At 42.6% G+C, this 24,899-nt stretch overlaps 1 protein-coding gene across 3 annotated transcripts in view; it reads right to left on the bottom strand.

Moving 5' to 3' along the window:
• The window catches only part of CPNE4 (copine 4), a 988,906-nt gene that overhangs the window by 39,312 nt on the left and 924,695 nt on the right, over positions 1-24,899 (bottom strand). For all 3 annotated transcript variants that reach the window (XM_029589334.1, XM_029589333.1, XM_029589332.1), the window contains exons 13-15: positions 22,158-22,212; positions 20,419-20,470; positions 1,481-1,614 (exon numbers count right to left, since the gene is read on the bottom strand). In XM_029589334.1, the coding sequence (XP_029445194.1) occupies positions 1,481-1,614; positions 20,419-20,470; positions 22,158-22,212 (241 nt within the window). The remainder of the gene's footprint in view (positions 1-1,480; positions 1,615-20,418; positions 20,471-22,157; positions 22,213-24,899) is intronic.

Below are 24,899 nucleotides of genomic sequence, written 5' to 3'. Positions count from 1 at the left end.
TACTAGAAAATTGGATTTGACAGATTTGATAGATAAATGCATGCCTTTGCATACCATCTCTGTAACCAATCCATATTTGTCTGTTAATTGTGTTATAAGTATGAATGTCACTTTGTAAACTGTTGTGATCTATAAATGGAACAATGGTATATAAAATGTCCAAATAAATAAATAATGCTGGCTCTATAGGGAGCCTCTGGATGATCAGTTTTAGCATAGATCTAGTGGCCCGAACAGGACCTAGGTTTTTCTTTTAATATCTGGTATCTTTGTGAGGGGACACCAACAAAATGTTGGTGACATCACAAAAAAGGACAGGGTCACTCAACCTAGGCTGAAAATAGTAACATAGTAATGATGGCAGAAAAAGACCAAAATGGTCCATCTAGTCTGCCCAGCAAGCTTCCCAAGGTAGTAACTGCTGCTCTGTGCAGGTTACCCCGATGTTTCTCTTAGATTTAGCTTTTTTATTTATTCCCATCCTCTAGCCTTTTAGGGATCCACAGTGTTTATCCCATGCCCCTTTGAGTGTGGAGGCAGGTCTCCATAACTATTAGGGGTGTGCATTCGTTTGCAACGTATTGGCAATCCACAACATATATGCCATATTCGTTGTATTCGTGGGGGTCAAGAAACGTATGGCGAACCCCCACAAATACAATGTATCACTAACGAATAAACCCCTACCCTCCTGACCCCCCCAAGACTTGCCAAAAGTCCCTGGTGGTCCAGCCGGGATCCTGAAGCGATCTCCTGCACTCGGGCTGTCAGCTGCCGGTATTCAAAATGGCGCCGATAGCCCCTGTGACATAGTAAGGGCAAAGGCTATTGGCGCCATTTTGAATACTGGCAGCAGACAGCCCGATTGTAGGAGATCGCTCCAGGACCCCCGCTGGACCACTAGGGACTTTTGGCAAGTCTTGGGCAGGTCAGGAGTCCCCGACCCCGGATTTGGGTCCTGACGAATCTGAATACTGAATGGGACGAATCCGTCCCTGCTGCACATCCCCAATAACTATACTTTGATTGATAATTCCTACATAATTCTTGATGATCCAAAGTCCCCATGGTTCCACTGCAGAATTCCCTGGCCTTGCACACCTGGGGCTGTGGATTTGATCCCCCTTAATCTTAACACGGGATGGGGGGAATCCAGCGCCACTCACCCCAGGTCAATATTCAAAAGCTTGGTGAGCGGAAAAAGTTACCAGAATAATTTTATCCAGATAACTTTGCATTCACCGGGCTTTTGAATACTGAACTAGAAGATTAGAATATAAGCGCTAAGACATTCAGTTTTGTTTTCTAACCATCAAAAAGCCACGTATTGATTTTGTGAATTCCGTAAAGATTAAAAAAAAGAAAAAAAAAAAAAAGCCATGCGTGAAACACTAATCACACTGATCACATGCAAATACACTTCCAGACTAAGGAAAACAAATCAGATCAAGGATTGTTTGTGAGCTGCCATTGTCTTTACCGTTGCCTCCTTAGTGTGAGTCTCCTCTGAGGCTGACTTAGCCACCTTTTGAATTATTGGAGCAATGTTTGTTGGGCCATAGAGTTGTATCTTAGGAAGACAGCTTTGATATGCTTCTACGACTCCTTGTATTCCTAGTAAAAAAGAAAGAAAATACAGCAAATCAAGTAGCACAATAACAGAAATCACGTATACTGCACAATTCTCTATAGCGACACCATATTCACACACCACATTGTACCATATAGTCAATAAACTGCCTTCCTGCTGTAAATTCTCATCTGTGGTCATAAATTTGAAAGATTATTTTTAAAAAAAACTTTATTCTGATCTCCATAAATGTTGTGGCATGTATAATTCATTTCTTTTAGTGTGTATTTTCAGAAATTAGCTTCACTGAGGAATCAAAAGTCGCAACTCACAGATGCACGAGATTGTATCTATTCAGCACAGGCTATATGTAATCATGGCATCATAATTTCTTTGACATTTCACTCTCGAGTCAGTTTCTGATTAAATTGTCAAAAAGTCTAATTTTTCTAATAGAATCCCCACCCCTCTATTCCTCCCTTCCAGACTCAGTATAAACTAGAACTCCCTCTAGATTCTTTTAGTGCTGCTGCTCTTGCTGGAAAAAAAGAAAAAAAGCTTTTTCAGGATGCAAATTCAAAGTTGATCAGAATGTAAGGAAACATTTATAGCTTCACTAACAGGATGTCATAACTTCATTAATGGGATGCCATAAAGGGCTTAAGGATGCCTGTGGTAAAATGAGCCTCACTGGCAGCAGAGCTGAATCAATAAGTGAAAGTTTCTGATCTCAAGGTCTCAGTCTTTCTCCTTCTAGTGCTGGAGGTTTTGATGCACTGAAGAGAGCTGTCATCCCCCTAATCCCCAGTAACATTATGGAAACCTCAATGCGCTTAAGTCAGAAGGACCTGGTTTTTTAAAAATCCTTTGATGTAATATGTATTCAACTAAAATATGTTAGCACCAGCAGTCAGGAATCACTGGCCAGCTGGGAATATAGGGGGTATGGCTAATTTTAATTTGTGGGGATATTAAGAATTGATTTTTATTTGTGGAAGAAGGTTAATGGTAGAACTGGCTCCTTTGCCAGGCACAAGAAGCTTTACTTGTACTGTAAGGGGCAGATTTTAAAAGCCCTGCGTGGTAAATCCGGCTGGATTTACCACGCAGGGGGGTTACGTGCGCCGAGCCTATTTTGCATAGGCTCGGCGACGTGCGCGACAAAAGGGCCATCTTTATGAGCAGAAATCAAGAATATAGTGATACGAGTATACTACAGTCCACCTGGTCAAGATGGTGAGACGGACAGTGAAATGCTAAGAGAAATTAGGGAAGCTAACCAAATTGGTAGTGCAGTAATAATGGGAGATTTCAGTAATCCCAATATTGACTGGATAAGTGAAACATCAGGACATGCTAGAGAGAGAAAGTTCCTGGATGGAATAAATGACAGTTTTATGGGGTAATTGGTTCAGGAATCGACAAAAGAGGGTGGTCCGGGGGCGGGACTGAGGCCTCTGGCACAGAGGCCGTGCTGGGGGATGGTGTGCTGGCAGCCGGCCGGTAGGCGTAACTTCTGAAACAAAGGTAGGGGAGGGGATTTAGGTAGGGCTGGGGGGTGGGTTAGATCGGGGAACGGAGGGGAAGGTGGGGGGGAGCGGAAGGAAAGTTCCCTCCGAGGCCGCTCTGATTTTGGAATGGCCTCGGAGGGAATGGGGAAAGCCATCAGGGCTCCCCTAGGGCTCGGCGCGCGCAAGGTGCACAAGTGTGCACCCTCTTGTGTGCGCCGACCCCGGATTTTATAACATGCTCTCGGCAGCGGGCGCATGTTATAAAATCGGGAGTACATTTGTGTGCGCCGGGTAGCATTTATGGCTGCATGCGTTTCTTTTTAAAATGTACCCATATGACGGTAACTTTTAAACTGGCACGCGGGCGCACATGTGTGCACATTCATCAGCCTGTGCCCAGGGACACAGCTATTTTATGACATATACATGTATTTGTGCGCATGTTATAAAATAGACTGACCGCGAACACAAGTGCGCCCAAGTTTAAGTGGACATGGACCTGTGCAAGCAAAAACCACTTCTACCGCATAAGTGGGGAAATTTTAAAATGGATGAGCATAAACGCCATTGTGTGTTTTACCAGTTCCTCACCAGATTGCCCAGTTACCAGCTGGGTCCTCCAAACCTCTCTGGTTTGATAGCCTGTATAACCCCCAGTTACCCCAGACTCTTTAGACCCCTCCAAAATGGCTCGTTATTTTTATTTTTTTACTTAATCGCCATCCAAAGCAGAAGTAAAGTTATGAGGCAGGGGACCTCAGGGCGCATCGGGTCACGTAAGTACTTTTGCGCTAATTTCTGGGCAAAGTCTCGAACCATCCATGCCCATTCTGTGCTCCTGTTTTAGAAGTTAAGAGATGTGCACACTGTGGGAGATACCCGCATGCCTGGGTGGCTTTTAAAATTCGCTTAGCATGCACCAGCCCAACATATTCACGCATCCCCTCATTTTGGCACGCTTCGGGCTTTTAAAATTCACCTTTAAGAGGATAACTATCAAACAACTCTGCTGCATGGAGAGCTATTACAGTACTTTATAACCTTCTTGTATTCCCTGTGCGCAGTTTATAAAATACGCATATGTCTACCTCCCCAAACATATCCGCATATGTTTAGTTACACGCGACTACCTGCACTGCATGCAAAGCTCGTACCTTTCCTACCTATTTTATAAACATTCATACATATATTTTCTGTGTGAAAAAAAATATATCTTGCTCGCATAAACCCCTAATTTACATATGGAATTTGGTATATTTTAAAACTTGCGCACCTAATTGAAATGACCAGTTTGTCAAAACCTCCACCAGTTCATTCAGATAATCTCCAGTTCCCCTAAGACCCTCTAGCACTTTCCCCTGAACCCCCATATGTTCACGAAGACCTCCCACCCAAAAACTGTAGACAAAGACAAGTCTGATTTCACTTGCACCAGTCAATGTGCAGTGGTAAAAGTGTATAAGTAAGTTCAGTAATGTATACCACTTACAAAATGACACATACTGTGTGCCCTTCTGAGTCATGCTCTAGAACGCCCCTAGCACCCTCTTTCCGATGGTAAAATTTACGTGTAAAATGGAAAATGTGTTTATAAAATTGCATATACATACATGATACTTACATGCATACATGCTATTTTTACGTGCAAAACCCCTTAGAAAATTTAGTTTCTTACTTGTCTTGGATATTCAGTGGGACTTAGGTGCATAAGTCTCCCGCTGAATATATTTGCTTAAAGTTACAACTGATTTTTCCAACCAGACTTGCATATTTGTGCACTCACTGGCTAAAATGTAACCCCATACCTGGAATGCCTCCGTTGATGCCCCTTTTGTGCAGATACATTTTGTGCACAAAATGTATGCATTTGACAAGGGAAAATGTTCAGTTTTTGTTTGCGTAACTGAAAAGCTTACCTGCAAAAAAAGGCTTTGAATATTGACCTCAGAATTTCTACATTTCCTCATGTTTCTTAGCAACATTTAACAAACTGGCATTTATTCTCCCCATCTCTTGAATTTCAGAAATTTTATCCAGCCACATATTGAAAGTTGGAGATTCTGTTTTCATCCGACCATATTTTATTTTTTCTTATTAAAGGGTTTTCATTATGTACATTACAAAAACATATCAAAGCTGATGTTGAACTAACAAAATAAGAAAATATAACATCAAAGTTCATGAGAAAATCTCATATCATAATTTACATGATTCTAAGATATAAAACATAAGAGAGAGAGCAACAACAACAAAAAGAATAAATGATTGCATAGTTAAGCCATTATCATTGTTATGACCGTTGGCCGCGGGTGGCCGCGGCCGACCCAACTCACATCATGTATTACCCTGCTCTCCTCTCCGGGTGAACTCGTGGCTGTGGCTAGCCGCTACCGCCGCTTACCTCTGGGCTCTCGAGACTTCTTGTGGCGGCTGGGATGCCACCAACCCACACGCCGACTCCAGGCCTTCCTTTAAAGGCCCAATGGCGGGAACCTCAGGGGCGTCCCCAACTGATGACATAACAAGTTTGGGATTTATAACCACCTGCCTTGGCCTACGCTAAATGACTTGGCAACGAGTTCCTTCGCCTCACTGGTGCTTGTTCCTGTTTCTCCGGACTGGTGGTTCCTGCCATGGATCTCCATCTGCTGATCTGGACTCTGGCTCGGGTACCCGCTCCTCGGGGGCCTGCTTGCGCTTCCTACGGGAGACCTGGTCTCCAAGCTTCCCCGCTCGTTGGGGTAGCTCCTGCGCTTCTCACCAGAGATTCCATCACTACGCTTCCCCGCTCCTCGGGGCAGCTTCTGCGCTCCTCACCAGAGGTCCTGCCTGCTCACTTCTCCACTCCTCGGGGTTGCCTCAAGCACTACCCATCAGAGATCTCATCTCTATGCTTTCCTGCTCCTCGGGACAGTCTCTTCCTTACCACACCGGAGGCTTTGACGCTATGCTTCCCCACTCCTAGGGGCAGCCTCCATGTCACTTTATCTGAGACTTGATTCTACACTTCCCTGCTCCTCGGGGCAGTATCAACGTCTTTGCACCAGTGGCTTTACTCTATGCTCACCCGCTCCTCGGGGCAGCCTACGTCACTACTTCAGAGACTTCACTCTGCGCTTCCCCACTCCTCGGGGCAGCCCCTACATCATCACACTAGAGACTCTGTTGCTATGCTGTCCCGCCCCTCAGGACAATCTCTGCATTACTCCTCCAGAAGTTCCTGTCTTCGCACTCCCCGCTCCTCAGGGCCTGCCTGGCACACCGCTGACTTAGAGGTTCCTGCTCTGGTACACTGTCTCTTCATGGTCAGACCACCGGATGATCACAACTGACTTATTCATCAAGGGAAACCCAGCTCCCTCCTTCTCCAAAACTACAATCCATTACAGGAACTCCTGCTCCATGGACTACCTCAGCTCCCAGCTATCGACAGAACTTGCCAACCTTGATCTCTCTGATGCAGATGCAGCCTTCGTCTCTTGGTACAACATCACAAACAAGGTAGCAGATAAAATATGCCCCTTAAAAACAAAAGAGTTAGACCCATCCATCATGAACAAAAAACCTTGGTTTACACAGGAATTGAAAAATATCAAACAAGAACTAAGACGCAAAGAACATTTATGGCGAAAGAGACCCTCCACTTCTACGCTAACTGAGTATAAAACCTTCATGCACAGCTACAGAAACATCATCCTTCGTACAAAAAGAGACTACTATGCCAGAAAAATTCACAATTTCTTTTTTGACGTCAAAGCATTGTTCTCCTATGTCACAGAGCTCACGAAACCCACCTCTCCAGTCATTCCCGACGACCAAGCCCAATCTAGGTGTGCAGAACTTGCACAATTCTTTGAAAATAAAATCCTTAAACTAATAGCCCCACTGGCATCCTCAAACAGAGGGCCACTTTCACCCTATGCTTCCTCCATAGACCAGAAAGCAAACCTAGAATCTTTCGAACCCACCACTTCCCTCGAAATTGAATCTATTCTCAAAAAGATGAAACTCTCCACTCATCCGATGGACTCCATTCCTTCTAAATTACTGCTCACCATCCCGAAAACTATTTCCAAGCCTCTAGCGGAGATTATCAACTGCTCGCTAACTCAAGGATCAGTACCGGACGCATTAAAACTCGCCACCCTCAAACCACTACTCAAGAAACCCAACCTGAACCCAATGGACCCGGCTAATTTTTGCCCCATCGCTAACTTACCTTTTGTCGTCAAACTCATGGAGAAAATAGTGAACAAACAACTCTCGGAATACCTAGAGGAACATAAGATTCTAGCCCCAGCCCAATTCGGTTTCCACAAATCTCTCAATACGGAATCCCTCCTAATCTCACTGACGGACAGAATCTGCACAGGCCTTGAAAAAAAGACCCCCTACCTGTTGGCATTACTCGATATATCCGTGGCGTTCGACACGGTGAAGCACTCCATCCTCATCAACCGCCTCTCAGACATCGGTATTTCAGGAACAGCCCTGGACTGGTTCAAGTCATTCCTCGACAATAGGAAATTCAAGGTTAGAATAAGCAACAAAGATTCTCACCCTGTCAAAGCCATACTCGGAGTCCCTCAAGGATCCTCTCTCTCCCCCACTTTATTTAATATCTATCTTCTCCCCCTCTGTCAACTCCTCGCAAATCTAAAGGTTACTCATTTTATTTACGCTGACGACGTCCATATCCTGATACCAGTCACAGAATCAATCTCTAAAACCTTCAACTTTTAGAACAGCTGCCTACAGTCGATAAACATCCTCCTCACCAGCCTTAATTTAGTACTCAACACTTCAAAAACTGAACTTCTGCTCATCACTCAAGATGACAACGCTCAGGTGATCTACAACCTCCCCTCACCTCAAATGACCTCTACCACACATGTAAGAGATCTCGGCGAAATTATAGACAACCGGCCGAACCTAAAAAAATTCGTCAATAACACAACAAAAGAATGTTTTCACAAGCTACATATTCTAAAAAACTTGAAACCTCTCCTTCATGACTTCCAAACAGTTCTCCAAGCTATCTTATTTATTACTGCAATTCCCTTCTAATCGGCCTTCCAGCCATCACTACCAAACCACTACAAATGCTACAGAATTCCGCAGCAAGGATCTTAACCAATACCAGCAAAGGAGAACACATCACTCCTATTTTTAAGAACTTACATTGGCTCCCCATTAAATTTAGAATTCTGTACAAAGTGCTAACCATGATCCACAAAACTATTCACTCCCAAACCTCGCTTGAATTAAATTGCCCTCTTTGACATCACTCAGCATCCAGACCTATTAGAACATCGTACCTAGGTACCCTTTATGCACCCCCTGCAAAGTCATCACTCAAGAAATGTGCCTTCTCGACAGCCGGTCCCATGCACTGGAACGCTCTCCCCCCGGACCTTCGCCTAGAACCCTGTCTGCGGACGTTCAAGAAAAAGCTGAAGACTTGGCTTTTCACAAGAGCCTTTACTTAAAGTCTTTACTACCCAATACCACAGCATTGACTGCTACCTGCATATATGCTCATATTACTTTCTTGTACTAGATCGCTCTCGGACCGATGGTCGCAGGTTAGAAAATCTGTGGCAAATGCCCAATTATCTTCATGTTTCAGGTGATATTCTATGTGCTTGAGTTTTGATGCTATGCTTGTTCTTATGTTGGATGTAATGCTTTCTTTGGATTCTCTTCAATCCTTATTATGTATGCTATGTTCAATGTATTCATCTTGTTTGCTGTAATTCCAATTTTGGTTCTCTGTAAACCGAAGCGATATGTACTAGTACATGATCTTCAGTATATAAAAGCCTTTAAACAAATAAATAAATAAATAAATATATAAAAGCAGCTAGCTACAATCACATTACATATTTTTTGTTCCCAGCTACATAAGCAAATATTCTAACAGAATAACCATCTTCTAGATAAAACCAATGAATCATATCTTCTATGCAAAAAAATCTCTGATGAGGACCTTGTATGATATCATCCTTAGTTAAGAAGTATGTGCAGATCAGCAACCCAAGTTGCTGCAGGGATGGGAGCCAGTCTGGTGAAGTCTGCCTGGTCCCAAGCAATAGAAGGCCTCATCACTATCTGCTCTTGGGCAGTGGGTAATCTCTATCCTCTACATTTCTGTGACTCCTCTGCAGTTGTCACATAGCAGCTGACACAGAGTTCTTGCAGGCTGCAAGTAGGTAGAGGTGCATGACCATTAGGCGGGGTAGTGGACAAGTGATGCGGCTCCAGTTAGCAGCAGAACCTGTCCCCTGTAATCACAGCAGGATTAAAGTGCCATCTAATTTTTGCATTCAAAATATGCAACTATATAAGGCAAAATCTCTGAAGGCCTAACCTGCCAGCGTGTACATATGGCAGAGTAAGCCTAAAGTGATGCTGTGCTGTGTGGCAGGCTCACTGTCTATGTAGCAGGATATCTTCTACAGATAAGTGGGTAAGTAGGCCTCTGTCTTTGAAAATGAGAACATAAAATAGGGGTCGTGGCAGGCCTCCTGCCATGCCCCCTGTCCCTAGGTATCATCGTCGCTGGTGCAGACCCCTGCCCCAACCCATTTATCCGGTGAAGCAGCTGAGCTACTTGTGATTTCTATGACTTCTAGAGCACTTCACTTCATGTCTTAGGCCCTGCTGGAGTTCCATCATACCTATGCCACTATCTCATCCACATCTGAGAGCTAGGACAGGATCAAAGGCATAGCTGAGGCAAGCAAGAAGGTACAAACTATGGCAAGCTATGGACACTGTGTTGGCAGTCCTACATGAACGCTATGGCGAGATGTGACTCTTTTGAATTGACAATCACTATGAATACATTAGGCCAACCACATCTCTTTGGTGTTAGGTTTATTTGGTGTCTACTACTGTCTAGTGCACCTATTGCTCCATTATCATGATGTTGCTTAAGTAGGCCTAAGTGGTTTCTGTTACACACTGACCCAGACAGTGAATAAAAGAAAGATAGAGATGAGACCAGTTCAAAGTACTCTGCTAGACTCTCTTCCATTGAAGGGAAAGGACTAGATGAGGACTAACAGGCAAAGTAGCATTGTATGAAGCTTTATCAAAGCTGGCTACCAGTCCATGTGGTCTTCCCGGCTTCTGCAGGGGGACACAGTGGATCCTCAGGTAGATCTGGAATGACATCTACTGGGATACTGTACCTTAGAGCCAGATGATGACATATACAGCAGAGTAGCACTATCTCAGCAACTCTAGACTGGGCATACATTAATGACAAACTGTGGCTGACACTTTGGCTGACAGCACACTAACAGGGCACACTTGACCCAGGAGTCTCTGCATTGTGGACACAAAAATGTTTTGGTGACCAAGTGTCATTTCAACAGCACCAAGAGGGAGAGTTAACAGGTTGAAAGTCTGTAGTGCTTGGTAACACAGAAAGCTTTGTGGCAAGTGAATTGTTTGGGCATGCAAAATTAACAGGTCTCTCCAGCATGAAGTGAGCAAGCTGGACCCTGGCACTATGGCTTGTAGACCTAACTGCACAAGCCACTTGCATGTAACCGATGCAGTCACAGCTCTCCAAGTCAGTGGCGTTTGCTGTAAAGACATAGCCGGAGAGGGACTATAAAAAGAAGCAGTGCTCTTACCTACGAGACAAGCATCACTAAAGAGACTATTTTCAAAATTTTCAAGCAGACCAGATTGCCTAAATATAAAGGAATCGTGCGCAGCTTCCAGGTACCTGGTGACCAAGTCGACGATGTGCATTTGAGCATCACAATCCACTTGCATGTTGATGGAGTGGAAGATCTTTCTGTTGCGATAGATCTCCTCCCTACCACAGTGTGAGATGATGGCTACGTGAGTGCAGTCAGTAGCTCCCAGAACACTGGGAAAGTTGGCAATGGCATAAAATCCTCTCTCCCATTCCAGCACATGTCCTGCCTTTCATGGGGGAATCTTATGTAACAATTAATGCGGCCACGAACAGCTGTTATGACCTGGCCCACATAGTGGGGAAAAGAAGTTTGGGACATTCCCCTGACAATCCCGATTGTTGTCTGGAAGGAGCCAGATGCCATAAAATGCAGGGTACACAACAGTTCGGTGAGACCTGATATAGCATGGGACCTCTCCATGACGGGATCCAGATCCCCTCTGCGTTCTTGGTGCAAATCCATGATAGCCTGAGAGCTGAGGCGATACCTGGTAACTACGTGTTGCTCCGGCATCCCCTGCAATGTGGTTCATGGATGAAAGATGCACTCTCTGTATTGCCCGCGTGCCCTCCTGCGTAGCCGTGGGCCAGGGCACTCAACTGGTGGGACTTATTTTTATTTTATTTTTTTAAAGGTTTTTATATGCCGATAACCGTTTGCACATCATATCGGTTTACATTGAACATATAATAATGAGAGAGAAATTACATGGAACAATTAGATTGTACAGCATGGTAAGAGAAAGTACATAACATTAAAAAGAGAGTACATATCTGTTGAAATAAATATATATATATTAGTAACTATATACAAGTTGTCAATTTAAAGTAAGGGAGTAACTTTGTATAAAGTGAAGAAAAGGCATGAAGGGGATTGTGTCATCTCGAGCAGATAAGTTAGCAGATGTTTTGGGGGGCAGCGAGGGCAGTAAATGAATGAAAATGGGGATGAGGGGCGGGGCGGGGAGGAGAGAGAAAGGCGACAAGGGGTGAATGTGGGGATCAGGGGTAGGCTAGCTTGAAGAACCACTTGCGGCTTTTACTCCGGTGTGAATACTTCCCTAGGAGGCGTTTGAACCTCTCTTGCCTGTTGTCCTAGTTGTCCTTGTTCTTTATGTTGTAGTCATTCTTTTTGTTATTGTTGAGCAACCGCAGCAGCCAGTATCTGCTACTAGTACACTTCCCCCTAACACTGTAGCTCTCGGAAGACAGGGCAGGTAAGAAAATCTGTTATAATCAGCCCAGCAGGTTTGTGTAGGTGTGCCAGAGAGAAGGCGTGATAAGGTGTTGTTATTTCCCATTTTAAATTCAGCATTAATCTGTTATTTTACTGCAAAATGCGGTAGGGGTCTCTCATTTGCATAATTTTTCAGCTTTTGCATACTCATCATATTTGCATGCTAATGCATGATGTGATAAACAACACGCATCTAATGTGCGTTAGACCCCCATTTTTTACGTGATACAGCTCTAACGTGCCTTAATATGGACCCTAAAAAATTGCTACTAGCATGGCTTCAATGGAAGAAAGTGCACTGTTCTCTGATTTAAAACGCAAGGTTGATTTTTTTTATCCTACAAATAGCTATTTTAGCATTCCTAGCTTTTTTTTCTTTTGAGTTATATCACAATTTCAATACTAATGAGTGACTAATGTAAAATTATACAAAGCAGCTCATTAGCTATGAATACATAGTTAAACTATGGTACAGATTTTAAAAGCCCTGCGCGCGTAAATCCGGCTGGATTTACGCGCGCAAGGGGGTTACGCACGCCGAGCCTATTTTGCATAGGCTCGGCGACGCGCGCAAGCCCCAGGATGCGCATATGCCCGGATTTTATAACATGCGCGCAGTTGCGCATGCATGTTATAAAATCGGGCATAGGTTCGAAAATCTGGCCCTATATGTGCTAAATACTTTATGAACACGATTTTTCCAAAAATGTAACTACATCTCATTGAGGTTTAGTTAGTTAAGAACATAAGAACATGCCATACTGGGTCAGACCAAGGGTCCATCAAGCCCAGCATCCTGTTTCCAACAGTGGCCAATCCAGGCCATAAGAACCTGGCAAGTACCCAAAAACTAAGTCTATTCCATGTTACTGTTGCTAATAGCAGTGGCTATTTTCTAAGTCAACTTAATTAATAGCAGGTAATGGACTTCTCCTCCAAGAACTTATCCAATCCTTTTTTAAACACAGCTACACTAACTGTACTAACCACATCCTCCGGCAACAAATTCCAGAGTTTAATTGTGCGTTGAGTGAAGAAGAACTTTCTCAGATTAATTTTAAATGTGCCACATGCTAACTTCATGGAGTGCTCCCTAGTCCTTCTATTATCTGAAAGAGTAAATAACCGATTCACATTTACTAGTTCTAGACTTCTCATGATTTTAAACACCTCTATCATATCCCCCCTCAGCCGTCTCTTCTCCAAGCTGAAAAGTCCTAACCTCTTTAGTCTTTCCTCATAGGGGGCTGTCCCATTCCCCTTATCATTTTGGTCACCCTTCTCTGTTGTTGTCATAAAGTCTGTAGAAAAACTCCACATGCTTTTTTGCTACTGGACTCATTAGCATATAATTCCCAATAGCAAAATAGCACATGCAAAAAAGCAGCTACCATGCACTTTAGTGCATTGGCCTCTATATTTGCAATTTACCCAAGCATAGTCCAAAGTGCTTCTCTAAAAGATATAGGGTACTCATATTCAGGAAGAAGGCAAGAGCTCCCCCCACTTTGCAAGACATGTCATCTTGGGATTCTGTCAGCATCTGTTTATCTGTTTTATTATCAAAGAAAAAATCCTATGATTCACAAGAAATTGGACAGCAAAGTAGCAGGAGTTATCACCACAGTTTTCTTCACAGAAAAAGAAAAATTTCCAAAATAAATTTTCTGGAAATTTGAATTAAAAAAATATAAGAAGAGCTGAATGATTGTGTGTTCATTACAGCTGATCAAATTCTGGGCAACTAGATGGCGCAGAAGGTAGTATGAGATATGAACCCAGACAAGATCCAAAGTTACAGTATCATGCTGATAAATTATGAGTGTGAGAATGTGACAATGATCATGTGAAATAGTCTAGCACATACTGGTAGATACATGAGAATGGCGAAAAAAATGAACTTTTTATGAGACCAATGTACTAAAGCACACTACTACAAGTGATAAAAGTGCTGTTAGTGTAAACTATCTAGTTCAGTAGCTCCCAAACCTGTCCTGGGAGACAATGCATGCAAATCTACCTCATAAGAACATAAGAACATAAGAAATTGCCATGCTGGGTCAGACCAAGGGTCCATCAAGCCCAGCATCCTGTTTCCAACAGTGGCCAATCCAGGCCATAAGAACCTGGCAAGTACCCAAACACCAAGAAGATCCCATGTGACCGATGTAATTAATAACAGTGGCTATTCCTTAAGGGGTAGATTTTAAAATAAGCGTGCACGGCCTATATGTGCGCACGCTACCCGGCGTGCGCACATATACGCCCAATTTTATAACATGTGCACGCAGGCGCGCGCATGTTATAAAATCCAGGGTCGGCGTGCGCAAGCGGGTGCACAATTGTGCACCTTGCACGCGCCGAGCTGCGCTGGCTTCCTCCGTTCCCTCTCAGGCCGCTCCACTTTAGGCACGCCACCAGCCCTTTTGAAAATAGGCCCGGTGCGCGTAACCCCCTTCGCGCATAAATCCTCCTGGATTTACGCGTGTAGGTCTTTGAAAATCTGCCCCTAAGTCAACTTAATTAATAGCAGTTAATGGACTTTTCCTCCAAGAACTTATCCAAACCTTTTTTGAACCCAGCTACACTAACTGCACTAACCACATCCTCTGGCAACAAATTCCAGAGCTTTATTGTGCGTTGAGTGAAAAAGAATTTTCTCCGATTAGTCTTAAATGTGCATATTCATTGCAGATATCCTGAAAACCTGACTGCCTGCGGGTCCCCAAGGACTGGTTTGGGAACCACTGATTTAGTTTATATGCATTAATAGCACTTTTAAAGCATGTTAATTAACTCATGAGAGTTTTCATGCAAAAATTATGTTAACAAGATGCCCAACTATGCAACAGAGCTTATTATCTATTAGCACACAGAAAAATAATATGTGTTAAAAGGCGTAAAAGTGTACCCAGACCCATTAATGTAAAAAGCTGAACCTCAGGGAGATATACTTGCAATAATGTCTGTACTGAAATGCTCATTTTAACACTAGAAAATGGCTGCAAAACTCATTACCTGTCGTTAGCATGGTCCATTAAGGAGAGTTTACTCACACGTGTTACCGACCAAAGAAAACACACTTTAGTATATTGGCCTCTATGAGAAGAAGCAAAGCAAAGAGCAATCAAAGTAATGCTTGAAGATAAGATGGCAGCAGGCATTCCAGTAGTTTAGCAATCTTTCAAACTGCTGCGTGAGCGCACCTGTGCACTTTTTCATCAACCCACACCCAGGGGTGTGGCAGGTTTATAACTTGTGCGCGTATAAGGCGAATGTTCTAAAATAACCTGGCCACACACACAGGTGCCAAATTTCAAGTGGTCGCGCACAAATGCCGCTTCTACCGCATAAGTCGGGAATTTTAAAAGGGGCCTGCGCTGATGCCATTCACAGTTTTACCAGTTCGTCCCCAATTCCTTCCAGTTATCCCCGACCCTTAAAAACCCACCGATCTGTCTTTTTCTACTGGCGTGGCATCCATAGCAGAAGTAAAGTTATGCGGCCAGGGGCATCTGAGCACGCCAGAGAGTGTAATATTTACACACAGATCTCAGCTTCTCTCCCTGAAATGCCAATGCCCTGCCCAGCCCACTTCCACGCCCCGCTCTGTAAACTTCTGAGATGTGCGCGCTGCGGCATTTACGCACTGTATCCGGGCGGCTTTTAAAATCCGCTCGGCGTGTGCAAGCCTGACATATTCGTGCATCCCCTAATTAATGCACGCATTGTGCTTTTAAAATCCATCTTTAAACATTTGTTGGATGCCAGTTAGTTTGTATAGAATACATTTTCAACCTTCCTGACTTACTGGAGTGCCCACTGTCTACTGCCTAGCAATTTATGTTTTTACTGAATTCTTGTCATTTTTCTGGATTTGCAGTCATTTGCCGTTTATAAGGTAATATACGATATATACTTTTGGAACAAATTTAAAGTGATAATGTGTGCCATTGGTCATTGAATTATTCTTTGAAAAAACCCCCCAAAAAACAATTGACTCTGGCCACTGGGAAATGACAAAATCCATAAATAAAAATGATTACAAATTGGTAGGATTTATTCATACCTATTCCTTGCAAAATGTCTCTGAAATGTCTTTGCTTTAGGGTAGGAACTGCTCCATCCTACCTCCTCATAACTGGGGAGTTTTGTCTTCTCAATTGTCTTTTCAGATTTAATGAAGACCGTGTATGTATAACATAGAGATGCCCTGGACAGTAAAATAGCTTTCAAATCTGAAGCAAATCTAAAGCCAGCGAAGCACAAATCCATATCAAAACGAGCTCCCGACCATCATGCATTTTTACACTTCCACTAAATGCACTAATGATGAAGAATATGAAAGCGGCAAGGTGATAAGACAGATAGGTATACACCTATTTGACCTGTTGAGCTAGATATTAATATTCCATACATACCCCAATTATATATGATCCTTTCCAACTCAGCTCACAATACATTTAGTCCTACCTGTCAAGAAGTATCTCAAGTGGGGAGACAGGAAAGGGGAAGATGGTGTGTGTGTGTGTGTGTGTTTGTATCACAATCTGAGATTTCAATTTTCTGGCCCAGCTCTAGAAATTGTTCTTTTGTTCCTGCTTCCCTTGCTTTCCCTCACCCTCTTTTCATTATCTTCTGTTTCGTTGTCTGAAATACAATGTACATCTATTTCAGAACTGTGAACTACTTTCTGGCCACAGATGAGACCTTAGGAATGTGCATGGCCAAAATTTTCATTGCTGTTTGTTTCTTTTCATTTTTAGTCATTTTTGGCCCAAATTTTGTTTCAGGGGGGTTTGTTTTTTAATTTTGTTTTTATTCATTTTGGAAAATAGTGTGCACTATTTGGAAATAGCATACACTATTTTCCACAATGAAAAAAAAAATGAAATTTTGGGGGTTTTCAAGACCATTTTCAATTCATTTTAAGGTGAATTTTAAAAGCACGCCACGTGCATTAATTAGGGGATGAACAAATACGTTGGGGCTCGCACATGCCGAGTGGATTTTAAAAGCTGCCCGGACAGGCGCATGAATGCCACAGTGCACAATCTCGGAAGTTTTAAAAAAGGAGCAGGGCATGGGCATGGTCTGGGTGGGGCATGGGTGCTTTAGGGTGAGAAGTTGAGATGTGCCTGACATATTTACGCCCTCCGGTGCGCGCCTATGCCCCCTGCTGTGTAACTTTACTTCTGCCATGCATGATGTGTACGTGATAAAAAAAAAAGAAAAATAGGCAGATAGGCGGGGTTTTAAGGGTCAGAGATAACCGGGGGGGGGAATGAAGGCTATTAAACCAGGAGGGTTTGGAAGAATTCTCTCTTAACTGGGCGAGTTGGGGCCGAAATGGTAAAACTGGAAATGGCATTGGCACGTGCCCCTTTTAAAATCCCCCGAATAACATGGTAGAAGTGGTGTGAGTACGTACTTGTGCGTGCTCACTTAAAATTTGATGCACGTGTGTGTGGCCAGGCTATTTTCTAACAATGGCGCATGTATTAAAATAGCCGTGTCCCTGGGCACCGGCCAATGAGAGTGCACATGTGAGCCTGTGCGCCATTTTGAAAGTTACCATCTTATTTATTTATTTTTAAATATTTGTTACCCGCCCTTCCTATGCTCAGGGCACAGTACAAAGAATATATACATTATTTAAAATACATGAAATGAATATATTAAATAAAAATACTATGGCAAGAAATAAAATAAATTAACAAGATGATCTCATTGACATGAAAACATGAATTTAAATTTAGGGCTTTATCACATCACTGACAAGTGGCTAATTTGAGTAGGCTTTTTGGCATAGGTACGTTTTTAGTGCCTTTTTGAAGAATTTGGGTTCTTTAATTGTTTTGACTTCAGTAGGAAGGGAGTTCCAAAATAAAGGGCCAGCAATTGAAAAGGCTAGTTCCCTAGTCTCCTCAAAGTGTGCTACTCTTGGTGAGGGAACATCAAGTAGGCTTTGGTTGGCTGATCTCAGAGCTCTTGAAGGGGTATGTATTTTCAAAATGGCTGTGATCCCAGGGAGATTTAATATTGAAAAACAGATTGTGAATAATGACCACTAGCGTATTTTGGATTTGACAAGTAATAGGCAAGCAGTGTAATGATTCTAAAATCAGAGTTGTGTGATCATCACGGGCAGGAAGGCCAGTAAGAAGTCTTGCTGCAGAGTTTTAAATAATTTAAAGTGGACGAAGTATATAACCTGGGAGACCAAGGAAAAGTGAATTATAGTAGTCAAGGCTGGAAAGAGTAATGATTGTAACACTGTACAAAAGTCATTTGGGTCGAACAGTAGCTTCAGATTATGTAATAACCAGAGTTTAAAGAACCAGGATTGGGTCAACGATTTAATATGTTCACGCAGTCATTGGATTTAACAAAACAAAAAATACCATTTGCAGTTTAGATTAGCATTTGTTTTTTTAAATAAAGCACTCTCCTTTTCCTTTTCAGCATGAAAAATCTTTTTATCAGGCTAAGCCCTGCCTTTTCCTGAGAGGTTGTTGGACAATATTGCTTTTGGTGTGGAATATCAAGCGGTACTCATTGAATATTGAGCTTTTCAAATTATTATAGAATATATAATAAGTAACAGGCATGAGATATTTTTGTATAAAGCCTCAGTCATGAAACAGGTCTGTTCATGATATAGACAAGTTATTGACCAAAACATGTGTCAGACATCACCATACAGAGAAGACTTTACTCTGAGCCACAAGGTTCTACAGCCAAGAACCAGTTTGAGCAACCAAAACATGATGTATAACAGATTCCCAATCTAGATTCCTTGCGATCGGGAAGGGTGCATGCTAACAATTCTTTGTGGATAATGCACTTATTATATGCACTATTTTTCAATGTTAACTTTTTATTCAGAATTGAAACTTGCAGTTGATTTATTATGTTCTCCTCTGAATAGCTCTCAATTTTGCTAACGAGTAGAAAAGAGTAAAATGTCATCACGTACCATAATGAGCTGATTAGAGAACTAAATAAGTCACATTGCTGGTTAGGTAGAAGGAAGACCAGAGACTCATGAAGATCCAGTTTCTGAATGCCTGACAGTACTCTCTATCTGGTAGTCCAGGGGAAGGTGAAAAATCTTTATCCAGTTGTACAATAATGAAAACATTCCTTCCCGATCTCCTATCTGCTGACTGGTTCAGAATCGCTGGGTTATCACTTTTGTCTAGCTGTATCACCAGACCCTCCAGTAACTTTTTCTTTTAGAACTGAACTGCAAGTTTGCAGACCCTGGTTTGAAAACCATATCCAGCATACATGATCTGACCTTAAGCAAGTTACTTAAGCTTGCTTTGCTAAAACTTAGATAGTAAAATTTTGGCGAGAAAAACATTACAACCATGTGATTATATTGTATGACATTCTGCCTACTGCTAGAACTTTGGAAATAATACTTATTTGCATTGTAGTCCCAACAATTTCATGCTTCCTTTACATAATTTATCAGCAGAGCTTGGTGAGTCTATGCATTTAAAAGTGAATTTTAAAAGCCCGGAACAAGCATTAATTAGGGGATGTGCGAATAAGTCTGGCTTGCACGCGCAGAGCAGATTTTAAAAGCCACCTGATTACGCGTGTATCTCCTGCAGCTCACACGTCTCCAAAGTGATCAGAAACGGGTGAGGTTGGGATGTGGGCTGGGTGGGGCATGAACCAGAGATGTGGATGTAAATACGCGCCCCAGTGTGTGTTGAAGTCCCCTGCTGTGTAGCTTTACTTTTGCTATGGCTAACGTGTAAGTTAAAAAATAAAAGGATCAAGCCATTTCTGAAGGATTTAAAGGATATGGGTTAACTGAGGGAGAGCAGGCTATCAAACCAGGGGGGTTGGAGGACCTATCTGTTAACTGGGTGAACTGGTGGACAAACTGGTACACTGGGAATGGCATGGGTGCGCGCCCCCTTTAAAATCCTCCAATTTAAATGGTAGAAGTGGAATTTGCGTGCACATGCATGCGCCCACTTAAAATTTGGCGTACATGTACATGCAGAATATGTGCGTGTATGTTATAAAATGGCCATGGTCCTGGGCACGGGCCGACATACGTGCGCAAATGAGCATCTGCACACCGGTTTGAAAGATACTATCAAAAGAGTAGTACCACGCCGCAATCTCAAATTACTCTTTATAATGTTACTATATATCCAGAAACTGTTGTATTCTGATTCATCAAGTCAGAATAATTTTCAGCACAGTTCAGAGCTAATACAATTATTTGTTCATTTTGATGCTTGTTACTGGGCATTATGCATTCGCATCTGTAGCTGTTCCTGAAAGCAGTCATATGCTATTATATTTCATTAAAACCAAGACCTAGAGATATTGTCTTCTTCAGTCTGAGTATTACCTGCACATTCTGGATTATCTTCATTGAAGTTGACTGCAAAATCATGAGAGACCTAGACAAAAATGTAATACACAGAATGTTAATTTTATTTCTTTTCTACCCCCTGCCCCCCACCTCCCTCTAATAATAAGCAATCCCAAACACCTAGATAGGAAGGAACTGATATTCAACTGCGGAGGAGCTGGTTAAGTTAGCCGGATATAGCTATCTGGCTGAATATCTCCGGCTAACTTTAAGACAGCCCTTTGGTGCGATCAGAGTTTTGATTGTAACTGCAACAACAACAATAAATTTACATTTTTAATCTAAATTGCCCACCTTAAAAAGTAAATCGGAAGGAAGGGAATGAGCAAAGCTAATCGCCATGGGACAAATCTTTTCAAGAACTTACGTGCTCCTAGCAGTGTTTTAAGGTGGGCAATTTAGATTAAAAATGTAAATTTATTGTTGTTGTTGCAGTTACAATCAAAATAATCAGTATTTTCAGCGCGTCATGCTGACCACTTCTCAAAGAACCAGTAAGTGTTCTTCCATTTCTAAGCCATTCATATTATTGCTAGCATTCACGAAGCATTGATAGGCTTGCTCTCATCTCGTTTTTTTGTCACATCTAGCAGGCTAATTCAAAGCTGATACCATCCGCACATGTTATCCTGAAGCTCCCTGAAGAAGGAGTTTTTTCTAACTCCGAAACCCTGCAGACTCGGAGGATCACCTTCAGGACCACAGCAAAGAAGATAAGTGCACATTATATGATTTTCATGTGTGCACTATCCCGTGATATTTGCAACCACAGCTATTTATAGCCACTATAAGGACATTTCTAGTGAATGACCGATGATTAAGCTGGATATTGTGCTCTAAGGCTTTACTATAAGAGCCAGTTGCACCATAAACACCAGGTCCCTGTGCCAGAAAAGGCTTTACTGAAATAGCCATTGACACAGCAGACATTATATGATGGTCATTCACATCTTTAATACATGATGTCATAAGAGCCATTCTAGCAGAATTTCTATTCTATTGTTTAATTCTAAAGTTTCTGCTTTATATTGGGGTTCTTATATTTTTTGATTTGACGAAGCATGCACATAAGTGTATGATTGGAGGTTGCATTCTATGAAGAGGAGGGGTAATTTTACACACGTAAACATGTGAACACACTCAGCCAATTACCTGAGAACTTTCAAAGCAAACTGAAAAGTAAAGTCAGCATGTACAATGTGCATACAGACCTTACCGCTATGTGGGCTGTTTTAAAATTACTCTCATTTTGACTAAATTGTAGGGATGTGCATTCGTTTGCAAACCTCCCCCACCTAGCTTCTCTGACATCTAAAAATTGAATCCACCCACCAAGGCCTTCTTCCTGGCTGCCACTTACACAATCCATAGGGTTCCAGTAGTCAAAATGAGGCAGAAGTATTACCAAGCTTAACTGCTCAAGTTCTGCAAAGGCTTTCCAGCCAAGCCTCATGGTATGCCTGCCAATGCTCTCACATTTATTGAACAGTTACATTTGAAATTTTCACTTACACGGTGGATTTAATATCTAACATTGTACCATGGAGGGAGAAAGGTCCAAAACAGATACAAGAAAATGCTCACTGAGACTGTCCAGGGGACAGAGATAACACCTACATTCTGAGACGTGAACACAATATTACTGAATCACTTTCTGGTGCTGCATTGTGACATTTAGCTGAAGGAAATTTGGTGAGAGTCATTGGTTTACCTACTTTATATTCTGGAGGTATCCTGGCACCAAACCCAAAGGCTGGAAACATTTTATCACTGAAATCAAAATTGAAAAAGTGGTTATTTTCTACAATTTATTGGAAACAGGAAGCCATCCACTCAGATTGAATGGTTACATTAAAACTCTAAATAAATATTCAGTTTCATCTTTCAGTACAAATAAACTGTCTAATAAGGCATGAACACCTTTGCACATCTCATAGAACAACACGTCATTTTCATTATTTAGGATATTCTGAAATTCTGATAATAGCTTGTTACAGATTTCAAACTGATTCTGAATCTTTGCCAAGAATTGGTTCTTTGTTGTGGAACAGATTTTGCTTAATAAGTATGAGAAGGAAATCCACCTTGAAGAACTTGAAATGAAGGTTATTAACTAGTTGTATAATTATTATCCTTTGTCTTTCATTCAATTATTTTGATATTTAAATCTTCTGCAAGCTAGTTAACATTTTGGTTCAGCCACTGACTGTTAATTGTCATATACATCTGTTATAGTGGTTCAATTCTGATGACATTGTTTTGATTACAATTGTTCTAACAAAAGTCCATATTTTCTGAGGGATGAGTTTGCAAAATGTTCTGCACATAAAAATTAGCATATATTGATATGCCTGTAAGCAGCATGTACTCGCATAATCCATATATTCTAAACATCTAAAATACGCATGTAAATTACATTTCACGTGCACATATAAATGAGTAAAACAGGGATGGTCTAAGGGGCCTTTCAGGGTGGACAACTGTGCATATAGGTTGCTATTTTTAAAAAGATGGGTGTAAATTTGTCAATTTAATTGCCTAATTAAAACCCTACTAATTATTTATTTGAAATATTCATTACCTGCACAGGAGCTGGGTACATAAAGTACATAAAAATCAATGATAAAATGACAATACAATCCAGCACAGCAGAACAAAAGCAACATAGCTTATGTAGGCATGGGCATAGCATTGATAGTGGGTGCACAGGCACCATCAATTTTGAATCAGTGTATACTGTGTACCACCAACTGTGTGCACATCCAGGAAAGCGGCAGCCGCAAAGAAGAAGAGGCTCAGGAGGCTGCTGGCGAACCACATCTTGCTGGCGGCTGAGAAGAAAAAGAGGCTTGAGAGACTGCTTGTAGACCTCATTTCGCCAGCAACCAAGAAAAGGAAGAGGCCCTAGAGGCTTCTGGCCGACTCCATCTTGCTGATAGCCGAGAAGAGGAGCGGCCCTGGATGTTGCTGATGAACCCCATCTTGTTGGCAGCCAAGAGGATAGAGGCCCAGAAGGCCACCAATGGATCCCATCTTGCTGGCAGCCAAGAACAGGAAGAAGCCCAGGAGGCTGCCAGTGGACCCCATTTCTCCGCCAGCCAAAGAAAGAAGAGGTTCAGGAGTCTGCCAGTGGCCTGGAAGAGTTGGAGGTCTGGGAAGCTGCCAGTGACTGAGAAGAATAGCAGGCCTGGGAAGCCACAGACAGCCAAGAAGAGGAAGAAGCTATTCTCCTGCTTCTCTGTGTGCCGGCCTTCAAACCACATGTGGCCAGTATATATTCTATGCTGATCTCATGCATCATGAAATCAGCATAAAGGAAGTGCTAGCCCCACAACTTTGGAATAATGTGGGGCAGGCACGTGAGGAGAAACAGGAGAACGGGTTCCTTTCTCTTCTCAGCCAGCAGTGGCCTTCCAGGCCTGCTCTTCTTCTCAGCTGCTGGCAGCCTTCCGGACCAGATGGGGAGCCTGCCTGTGAATAGTAATCTGCCTGGGTGTGGGTGTATTTGTATTGTGAGTGGTACTTGTGTCTTGGATTGGCCTCTGTTGGAAACAGGATGCTGGGCTTGATGGACCCTTGGTCTGACCCAGTATGGCATATCTTATGTTTTTAACCTACCTGGGTGTGGATGTGTATGTGTGTGAATGGAAGCCTGCCTGGGAGTATGTGTGAATGTGGGCCTGCTTGGAGGGCGTGTGAATGGGCACCTGTCTGAGTGTGTGTGTGTGTGTGATAGAGAGAGAGAAAGAGAGAGCATGTGGGTGTGAGAGCCTGTGTGAGGGAGTGTATGGATATGTGAGTGGAAGCCTGCATGTGAGAAAGAGCATGTGAGAGCTTGTATGATTGTGTGGCATTATGAAGCTATGTGAGAGAGAATATGGGTGTCTATGGGGGGAACGGGAGCCTGCATGTGAGAGACAGCATGTGAGAGTGAGAGTCTGTATGTGAGAAAGTGGCAGTCTGCAATAAGAGTGAGAACCTCAGTGTGTACGTATGTATGGGAGTGAAAACCTACATGTGGGAGCCTGTGTGTCTGTGTGTGAGTGTTGTGAATCTGCTAAGTAGTTAGCAATCTGTTAGTGATCACGCCGCCAGGAGGGGCGGAGTTAGCAATCTGTTGATGATCACGCTGCTCCGGGGGGGCGGAGTTAGCAATCTGTTGTGAATCTGCTAAGGGGTTAGCAATCTGTTATGGATCTCCTCCTCCAGAGGGGAGGAGTGAGTAATCTGATCAATGCTGCTCCCTCAAGGGGAGGAGCTAGCAATCTGTAATACTCCATAGGCGGGGTCAATGATCTGTTGTGGGTTGGCTCCCACAGTGTGGCAGTCTGTATGATACCGCTCTAGTAGTGTAAGGAATAAACACTTAGTGGAAATTGGTGAATCCTTGGGCCGATGGCAGATGACAGTGCCCCCAGGAGGATATCCTGAGAGGGACCACTGGCTAGGCTGGAGTA

This window comes from Rhinatrema bivittatum, chromosome 2 (genome assembly GCF_901001135.1).
Source record: "Rhinatrema bivittatum chromosome 2, aRhiBiv1.1, whole genome shotgun sequence".
Taxonomy (NCBI): Eukaryota; Metazoa; Chordata; class Amphibia; order Gymnophiona; family Rhinatrematidae; genus Rhinatrema; species Rhinatrema bivittatum.
The sequence above is the reverse complement of the archived record's forward strand: the minus strand, read 5'-3'. Positions and strand labels throughout refer to the sequence as shown.